This window comes from Cucumis sativus, chromosome 1 (genome assembly GCF_000004075.3).
Source record: "Cucumis sativus cultivar 9930 chromosome 1, Cucumber_9930_V3, whole genome shotgun sequence".
Classification (NCBI taxonomy): Eukaryota; Viridiplantae; Streptophyta; class Magnoliopsida; order Cucurbitales; family Cucurbitaceae; genus Cucumis; species Cucumis sativus.
Genome location: NC_026655.2, coordinates 19,325,725 through 19,336,642, shown reverse-complemented (window position 1 = coordinate 19,336,642; position 10,918 = coordinate 19,325,725). Strand labels below are relative to the sequence as shown.

General features: G+C 31.0%; 1 protein-coding gene across 1 annotated transcript; it reads right to left on the bottom strand.

Annotated features, from left to right (window-relative positions):
• Window positions 1-7,872: 7,872 nt before the first annotated feature.
• LOC101204003 (F-box/kelch-repeat protein At1g30090) lies at window positions 7,873-10,267 on the bottom strand. Its single transcript, XM_031888892.1, has 2 exons — window positions 9,924-10,267; window positions 7,873-9,709 (listed from the first exon to the last, which is right to left on the bottom strand). Exon 2 carries the CDS (start codon window positions 9,324-9,326, stop codon window positions 8,109-8,111), a length of 1,218 nt encoding a protein of 405 aa, XP_031744752.1. The 5' UTR covers window positions 9,327-9,709; window positions 9,924-10,267; the 3' UTR covers window positions 7,873-8,108.
• Between the last annotated feature and the right edge of the window lie 651 nt (window positions 10,268-10,918).

The following is a 10,918-nucleotide window of genomic DNA, read 5'->3' as shown; positions in this document are numbered from 1 at the left end:
CTATAAGTTGAAAACGATTGAAATATACATGCATATTAATTAAAATTTATGATAATTTTCAACCTTTAGATTTTTATCAAAAGAATAAAAAAATAGTTCCCAACTTTTTAAAATCTCATAGATCGCAACAAATATGTCAATCTCTAACTATTTAAAAGTAGTTAAAGCCCATTTTTACTATATATATATATATATATATTCTTTGTTACACTATTTTGCTTTTTAACTATAAAATATCTAAGTTCTATCGTATTCTATGGATATAGGAGAATATATATGTATCTGCCAAAGAAAAAAGTTGTTTAAAATATGATGTGGGATCCATCTATTAAAACCATATTCCACTTTTAAAATCACAATGAGTTTCTCATTTTTTTTCTTCTTATTATACCATCCAATACTATACATAAAATCTTCCTTCTTCTTGATATGATATTCTTGATTATATCAAATTTTAATTTGATAATCAATTTAAGACGAGTTTAGTTCAACGTTAATATTATTTATGTATTTAAAATTATAAATTTTATTAAAGTTTTTTTTATTGTACTGAGAAAAAAAAAAAAAAAGTTAATTGATTGGGAACCACATCAATGGAGGATTTTCTTTTCAAGTTGTGTCAGCAATTGAGTTTGACGAAGCCATCAATGGGTTTTTGCCACTTTTTCGAAATCTTCATCTTCTTAGGTACTTCTTATTGTGACTTAGCTTTTATGAATCTCTCACAGTATTCGGATTAAGCTTTTATAAATAACTTATTACTATTATTTTGGTCGGATGTAAAATTTCATTTAATCATTTATTAACCTAAAAAAATTGAAACTTTCCCACTAATGAGAAAGATGAAGCTCAATTGCATGCTTACAGAACAAAAACAAAAACCATTTGAAAACAAAGATGATATACTACGAAACAAATTAAAGTATGTTTTAGTAGGGATGAGTAGGTCGAAATTGAATTACTAATTTTTTGGTTTTTAACACATATTTAGTTAGTTAAACTAAGCTTATTTTAATTCATAAACAACTAAACAAAGTACATATAGATAGTTTCTTTCGATGAGAAAGACATGTAAAATTCATGATCCTTTCGATCAAGTTAGGACGAAGAGAAAGCTATAACTTTTTCTTCAATAAAAAAAGTAATGTCTTAATGTATTCAAAGACGAAAATAAGATTGTGGAGGAAAATGAAAGAAGAAAAAAATGATTAATTTTACACGTGAAGCAAATTATGCGAAAGAAATAGGCAGTTCAGTAGAGGAATTTTGGGTTTTCATATTACTATTGATTTGGTGGGGAAAAAAAAATCAATGGGCCTCTATTTGGTTGCCTCCATGTGATCAATACCTCCAATTGTCACTTCCAACGAACCAAAATTAGGGTTGCCCCACCTAATCTTGTCTCTCATTCAACATGTTTGTATATATTTATAAAAAAATCAAAAGCTCCTCCATTCTGTTTTGGCACTTAAATCTACATATTCAAACTTTCAACTCCAAACGCCAAATACACAATTGATATGGTTTTTACAAATATGTAAGTTTTGAGAAGACAATCAATTTTAATCCTATACTAGTAGAAGTTTGAGAACTTAAATTTTGTAATTGAATGTTTGAGGGTAAATAACAGATGGATTTTGCAATTTTGTAGAAAGAAAAAAAGAATACAAAGAACTGTCAAATTTTTTTCGTCGAATATTTTAATTTGCTTTGACAACCACCTTACAACTAAAAAGTAGAACCACTAAAATGTGAAATATATGAATAATGATTGTGGTAAAAAAGATAAAGACAAGATGATATATAGTTTACATCTGATGTATACTCTTAGATTTTTTGATAAAGAAGTTAAGGAAGAGGGCGATTGTTGTACACCAATATTGAAGTGCATGTTTAATAGTTTTGAATGAAACTAATATGTATATATGCATTTTCTATTAAGTCAATTGAGCATAGTTTGCATCATTTCCACATTACTTAAATTGTTTAATTCGATTAAATCCAATTGATCTCTTTCTACCCATATTGTTGGATGAAATAACATGGATTTTCAAAAGTAATCAACTTGCAGAAGGGATGAATATTCGAATGATTATGGATAGTTTGTACTTACGCCTCTTATTCAAACATGTTGATCTTTTTCTCTTATAGAACATTTCTTCATATTTCTAATATTTTTTAAGTTCGGTTTATTTCTACAAAATATAGTTCGTTGGATCTTGTAAATGATGTGTTGTTTCTATGAGAAAGTTAATATGTTCTATTATGAAAGAATTATTGCTAGACATTTGAGTGAATAAAATTATTGTCTTAAGGAGGCAACATGAATTCGTTGGACTTAAATTATGTTCGATGTAGATGTCTCCCTCTTTATATACTACTTATATAACAAAACTATTCAATACGGAGTGAAAATCTTAGTTCTAATTTGTATATTTAATTTTAAAAAAACATAGTTAATTGAGTTTAATTATTAGTCGGTTGTAATTCAAATTTTACATGAACTAGTATATCATTTAGTTATCAATCTTGTAATTTGCTTTAATTGTCATCATGGCCTTCTTCTAGGTTTGATGCTCGCTTTCTCTTGATTGGGTTTTAGCTTTTGGGTTGACTTACATAAAAATTTCTACATCTGTTTGTTGTATAGTTTGGTGCACTGTGTTGTCTAAGTTAGTTTTGAGAATTTATAGTTTGGCCAAGACACAAGAAATAATGTTAGAGCCCGCCTCCCCTCCTTCTTTAAAGATTGCTTAATTTTTGTGATAGTTGAATGAGACTATTTATAGGCATTTCTTCATACACTCGCCTTTGGTTAAATGTAACACCAATGATGTTGGAACTATTTTCTTTCTAACACTCAAGGTTATAAGACGCTAAATTGATCATTACTAAAAAAAGATTTCTCCTTTCAAATATATTTATGATCACTTTAGCTGGTCACACATGTTGCACTTCGTCCTTTAACTTGCTTAATGTTGTACCATTCCTCACGTAGTAATATCGCGTATTGAATTATCTCGTAGGTTGACAAAACGCCTAGTGGTCAGAATGTAAAGCTTCAAAACAAAAATTAGTTAGAAGAAGGCTGGCGCATCACGCTCTCTTTAAGATGTTTCGCGCCTCTGCTCCTTTATGCAAACAAAATTATAGCCATGTCGTCCCTGAGGATAGAACAACTTTTGTTCTTCAATTGATTTTGCACATAAATCAATTGAAATTTCAACACTCAGATTCTTTTTTCTTATGAAAATTTATCGCGCGTGTAATGAAAGGATGAAAAGAGTGTATAAATAGTGTGAGGAACTCAATAATAGACCGTTCAAAATTAATTTGTAACCTTTTTATTTACGGAGGGGTTATGTTGACTTATTAAATACTAAATAACAGGTAATAAAATGTTTGATTCTTTTAATCATGTGATAAAGATCATGACTTTAATATTTCTCATCATATTTGATCATCTCATCTAGAATGTCAACATATGCAATGAGATGTTCTAACCTTTTGTGTTCCTATCTCGCATAGTTCATGTTATCACATAGTCATGATCAATATTACATAGTTGAAAACTAAAAACACGAGAGACTCTCAAGTTTTCATCTGCATAGCGTTTGAAACATAGCTACCGCATAGCTTAGTCTTCCTTGCATTGCATAAAGAATTATCGTTTAAAACACACTTAAATCATAGCTATATTGCATAGCTTGCTTTTCTTGCATAACAAATTTTTGTTTGAACAAACTTTTGGTTGGACACACATTTCATTTGAACTTGAAACACATGTATATTTCAAACAAAATAAATTAAGAAATATAATTTACTTAAAATTATACAATGGTTTCATGATGGACTATATTTAATAAGACATATTGTATTAGATAGAGTCCCAAAAGTTTTTATATGAAAAATAGTATATGTAGTTACACTTATTTTACTTAAATTATATTTCAGTATTTTTTTAAGAAAATATTTCAGTCTTCAAAATGTGATATTTCCCTTTTTTTTTTTTTAAGAAAAATGAAAAAAAAAAACTAAGAAAAAAGAAAAGAAACTCAAAGAAAATCAAAGAAGGATAAATTGAAAACATTTTAGAATGTTATTTTAATTTTTACCTAAATTGTCTTTTTTTTTGTTGATGGAAAAAAGAAGTGAAAAATTTCTAAATTAGAAAAAAATGTTTTTGAACGTAACTCAAACAAACTGAATATATAAAGAAAGGAAGAAGCAAAGAATTTTTTCCCTTTTGTTGTTGATGTAAAAGATCGGAAAAGAAAAACATTCATTAACTCTTTCCTATGATCGATATACGATAAATTTGTTTGAACGGTAGAAGAATACAACATGCCAAAAAAGAAAGTACATAAATTAGTATATACAACATAACCACCACACAGATGCTTGAGTGTGAAAGCTAGGGTGTTAGTGACCATGTAAGATTTGAGTTATCTCGTTAGAAGCTGTAATGATATATTTATAGAGATAATTTACTTAGATTACTTGGTCAAATTTTAAAGTCACTTAAAGATAATTATATGATCTACCAAATGGAGGGCATGCAAAATTGAGCCTCTCACCCTAACCCCTTTTTAGTCCTAGGGCTATGCTTTGGATGGGGGCATGTGTGGGACACACTCAACTAGCTATTTGGCTAGGGTCAGTCTTGACCAAAGTCAAAGGTTTTAACATGAACTAAACCCTCTCTTATCCTACACCCATTTCGAGCCTAGGGTGCTATTTTAGTCAAAAATTTGTAACTTTTACTTTTTATTATTACTTTCTTTTCTTATTTTATGTCGATTATATTCTTCCGTCAAGGAGGGTTAATAAGATCTTCTATATCCACTTTTGTACGAAGTCTAAGATGACAAAGCCATAATGCTAAGCATAACTATGTTTGTTATTTTTATTCTAAGGTTTATAGATGAGTTTGAACATTTTAGTATTAATATGAGATCATTCCTAAGGTAGAGCCAACTCCAAAAAAAACCTACAATCAATACTTCAATTTAATTTATAATTATTTAAGTGTGTCTTTAAAATGTTTAAAATTTACATTACAATTTTACCCTTTTTAACAACTTTTCTCAAATCTATAGTACATCAACATATATTACTATTATATATAAGATGCTACTATTGTATCAACTTTCAACTACGTCACAATCAATTTTTAATTTAAACTTATTTTGAATTTTTTAAACATACATCTTTCATATTATAAACATGGTATATTTTAAGTGTATCAGAAGTATATAAAATATAAGACATTAGTAGAAAAAAATTAACCACGGATCTCTAATTGTACTAGTATATATATGTCAATAGCACATCAATGATATGTCACAAATCCATTAATTTTTAAGTATATTAACAACATACTAGCAGTGTATATTAATATATGTCAGATATCTTTCATGAATGATAATAGTATATGAGTAGTATATCATGTATCAATATATTAGACATCGAACAACTTTCAAGGGAATAAATAGTAGGTCGGTTGTATATATTAGACATCTAACAACTTTTATTTTTGGACTTTTTAGGCTTAGCGATTAGGCTAGGTCTTTTTTGTTTTTAATTTTTTTCATTTTTGCAAACATGAGAAATATGAAGCTACAAACCTAAATTTTGTATCGTTTTCTTTGCTAGGAGTAGTTGCAAAAACAGAATTTGTAGATATAACTCTTGAAATCTATTAGTTAGACTATATGACTAATATGACATTAACATAAAGTCGATCATTTATAGATTTTGTCATATTTGTAATTTCTTTTTTTTAAAAAAATTATTATTCATTTAATTATTAGTGTTAAGTTCTACTCATTGCAATTACACATTTTGTTAAGGGTGAAACTTTTTTACAGTTTTGTATTTGTTACTAAATTTAAGATTTTTATATACAGCTAAAGACACTTATTTAGTGTATTCATAATGTTTTACTTTAGTTTCAATTTTATTTATTTATTTATATATATATATAATTTAAACGTTGAATTTTGGGTCATATCAATTTAAACCATAAACTAACAATTGTATCAATTTAAATTTTAAAATAATAGTTATATCAAATAGACCTTGAATTTCGTAAGTGTGTATTATTTTAATAGACTTATAAAAATTGAGATTTAAATTGATATATTAATAAATATGTAAAGTTTAATTGTTAAATATTTAATTTACTATAATTATTAATTTGAAGTTTAAATGGATTGAAACGCATGAAAAGAGAGGTGGGCAATTAAAAGAAATGATTGGAAACAATTGTACATAAAAGTAAATAGATAAATGAATAAACAATAATTTTAACAAACATTTAAATCAAAAGTAGCCAATAATAAAGCAAGTTTTTTTTTTAAAAAAAAGCGTATACATATAATATTTAAATATGTTTTAGAAGTTTGTTAAAAGAAGTTTTAAAAGCACTTTAAAACACTTATGAAACCTTCATTAATGCTGAAACCATCAATCAAATGATTTAATTGGCTCAACTTTTGATAGAAATATAAAATTATTTGATACTTTGAAAAGAACAACTCAACCAACAATATTCAAATGATTTGGTTAGGCAATTCGACAGCATAACTTCCCCATGGCCTCAATGAAATCTTTCTACATCATCCATTTTAATCTTTTCAAAAACAAACCAACTCAAATGATGTGTACTTCTAAACCATCCATTTCATATTATCAACTAGCTTTCTAATTCGTAATTCAAAATCCATATTTGAATAAAACGTTTTCAGCTTAATTTGCAATACTAAACTTATTCCATTCTTACAAATTTCAATCCTACTTTCTTTTTCATTACTTTTACTCTTCATGATCTAGTTTCTGTTTTGCATTTGATTCCTCACGCATTCCAACATTCTCAATTTAGAGTAATCATGATTATATTTCAACCACAAACAAGTCGAAAGTGTAATGATAATATATTGATGAGTCAAAATATATCAACAAAAAGGAACTTCAATGTATTGAGGTTTGGATTAGTTCTAAAATGAAATGAGAATGTCCAATTTGTAAGGGACCAAAAAAAAAGTCAGAGAAAAGGGAAAAGACATTTTTCCCACTTCGCAACTCTTCCACTTCCACTTTGCGAACCAGACTGTCAAGATAAAACTTTTCATACCAAAGTCTTCTTCATCCTTATCACAATGAATCATGATTCTCAAAGAATTTGGTTCTTTCTCACTGGGGTGTTTTTAAGGAAATGACCAAAACACCACTTTCAAATCTTCAAACCCATTTCAGAAGCATCAAAGGTCAGAAAGCAATTGATAAAGCAGTGATTAGAAGGAAACAAGCAGTTATTTAGCAGTGATGAGCAAGGCAGGTTTCTCTTAGGACAATCTATATTCTAGGAGACCGTCAGAAGTTCAAGTTAAATGTGCTTTTAGAACTGTACAAGATGGAATCTTCTAACTATTCTTGAGGTTATTTGAAATGTGCAAGAATTGAGGTTTTAGTTATATAACCTAGCAAGGATGCTTTCAATGTCTGAAATATGTAGCTTTGCAAACATGGGTGTTTGGAACAAGAAATAATTTGTGTACGCCATCGACAAAGAGAACGGATAATTCATAGTCACATCTTGTCACTTGACGAGACAGATTGATACTACAGATAGTACAGAAAGTCAGAAGCATAACTAAAAGATACACAAAAAAAGTAGATATGTTTGAATAGATTCGCTTTCAATATCTCAATCTAGGACTTGAACATTGTTCTATGATACCTATTGAAGTTTCTTAATCTAGGACTTCAACGTTTTGATCCTTAGATGCCTATACAGTGGTACAAGTATCAGCTTTCTCTGGTTAGGATAGATCAGGAAACATTTTAAACACAGAGTTTTGTGCTAAAGACTGAGAAAGATATATAGAACTGCAATAAATTAAAGTCGTGCATTATGCATCATGAAAAAGAAAAATAAGAACCAAAAAAAAATTGACGGACTTAAAGTCAGTACTCCAATACACGCCACTTTGAACAAACACCTTTCCACACATCTATAATCAGATCTATAGCTCATTCTCTTTCATTGTAACATATTCAAAATCATACAAGACATTAAGGGGGGAGGAGCCGAAAAAGGATGATACCTAAGCAAACAACACCTGAGAACTTGAGGGTGTCAAATCAGAGAAGCATTCTGGTGCATCAACAACATGCCAACTTACATTAAAGCTCCACTTATTTTCGCACGTCCCCTTTTTTATCAGCTGAGAGATACGGCCTACAGCTACATGTAGGTTCCTACCAACAACGTATATGGTCGAATCACATGCATTCACAGCAAAAGGTTTGCATATCTGTTCGGGTAGAGGTGGGCCTTCAATAGCTTCCCAGGAATCAGAAGCTGCATCATAAACCTTAAGCTTCATTCTTTCAAGCTCTGAAACAACAAACAAGTGGCCATAAACCACTACACTTGAACCAGTCCAGCCTTCTCTCAAACCAATGGCCATAGTTTCCCAATTATTAGTTGTTGGATCATAAACTTGTCCCCTTGGAGCCACATAGAAAGGCCACAGCCAGCCTTCTGTGACTAAAAGTTTCCCGTTGAGAACTGCAGCATCGTACGAAGCCATATTTGTTCCCATGCTTGCAACGGAGTTCCAATTCCCTTGGATAGGATCCAAAACCTCAGCTGAGTCGAGCTCGAAAAGATCAGTGCTATTCCCTCCAGCCACGTAAATTTTACCATCAATGACTCCACTAGCAAAAAATGACCTTGCCGTGATCATTTGATTCATCACAGTCCAACGATTTTTCTGCATCTCATACTTCAAGACCAAGTCGAGGGGGCAGTCAACATCCGATACCATGCCACCACAAACAAAGAGAGTGCCCTCATGAGGGATTGAGACACATCTAAAGCCATGAGGACAAACCTTATCCTTGCAAGGCATGAGTGGGATACTATGCCAAGAGAAATGAGTGAGATCAAGAACCTGCCACTGAATCTTTCCAGTACATTTGTGGAAAGCAAATACAAAAAGCCAAGGTTCTTTGAAACCTAACTCCTTCCTCCTAGTGAAGAATCTCTCTTTACTACCCAATAGCTGATGCCATCTCTTGCAAACAACCCGGCAGGCAGCGTGGCTGTGAACCGGCAACCTGAGGAGACAATTAAGTGCAACATCATCTGGAAGACCTGGAATTAAGGGTTCCCCACAAATAGATGATTCCAAGTCTGATGAAGGATTTAACAGATGAGACTTGATAATTGCTAACCTAAACTTTGGAGATAATGTCATTTGAGAATCACCCAACTTAAGCACAGGTGTTTGTTGAGATGACAATCGAACCCTCTGCATAACTATCTCTAACTAAACGCCAAACCTTCCGAAACAATCAAATCAACCAACTGATTCCCTTAACTCTTTAAATCCCTTATGCACAGCAACAAATTCTATTTGATTTCTAGTAGGGTTATCTAACTGGTTTCACTTAGAGGAATAAATCAGCTCAAAAATTCATATTCAAAGACAGAACCACTTGGTTTCTCACCTGATTCTCCTCATAAGAAGCGTTCCTCTAAGTTACTACTGTAGAAAACACAACCTAGAAATTCATCTAAACCCATTAGTCATGGAAATGATTACTCACTTTTTTGATTCACCAACTGTCCTCTATCGTCTGCCTCTGCAGACATCATCACAACAAACGGCAGAAAAAACAAACACCCGGTAAAAGAAACCTGAATAAGAGTCCAAATTGTAGGAATTACCCCCTCAAACAGCCAAGAAAAAAACGATTTACGAATACCCAGTTGATAAAAGAGGATGAAAATCGAAAATTTGGGAGAGAAAAATCCAAAATCGAGGATCTTTATGAGTGATTACTTATGAAAAGAAAACAAACCCAGAAATCAGAAAGAAGAAAAAGAAGGGGGAAATCAGAAAAGTACTTACAAAGAAAAGGGGGATTTAGAAGGGAAAACAGTCACAGAGATGGTGACTTTTTAATCAGATTTAGAACTCTGGAGTTGCAATTCCAGCAGAGAAGAAAGAAGAATTGAAGAGCGGTGACCTGTAATGTAACGTAACTCTTTAAAATCCCCATTTATCCTTGAAAAGCAAAGAGGATTATTTTATTTTGTGGCAGACGTAGCTCCTCAAATCTCGATTACTCTTGCACCCACGCGCAAGAAGAGGAAGTTGTACTCAAAATGTCACGAGAGAGACTGTAGCTACAAAACAAAGAGACGTGATCTGTACGCGTTCAAATAATAAACATAAAAAAAGATGAGATTTTTGAAGATGTATCAATGGTGGATTACAACATTAATATAGAAGCTTAAACTCGAAGCTAAAAAAGGTAGCGCAATCTTAGGCAGGGGCCAAAGAATACTAAAAATTAGGCCGAAAGGAGTATCATTTTCATATATGTAAGAAGGCACCCGCAATTATAACTATTCCAATATCTTGCCAAATCATATAATTAAGAATGTTAGAAGGCTTATTAACTAAACAATCTCCCAACCTTACCAACCAAACATCACTCAACCCTCATCTAATATAATGTGCGTTAGTGGTCGAGAAATTTGTGGTTTGAAATCTCTCTTTATTTTGAAAATACAAAACAAATAAAAGAATAAAATCTTTTTAATTTGATGTAACCATTGAAAATTACTCCTAATAGTCAATGAATTGTGCACCGTGAAGTGCCCTCCAGTGAGAAGAAATATTGGAGCAAGGATCCTTCTTCTAAATTTTCGTCTTTAGGTTCTTGCCTAGGTGGTATTTAAGCATAATCGATAAACACAATTTTACTGCTTTACAAATGCTCAAATGTTTCTCGAACATGATGACCAAATCATAAACCTTCTCGGTTGACAAAATACAACCACAATATGTGCTTGATATATCCTTATTCACGATCACAAACCTAAATAGATATATTTTGC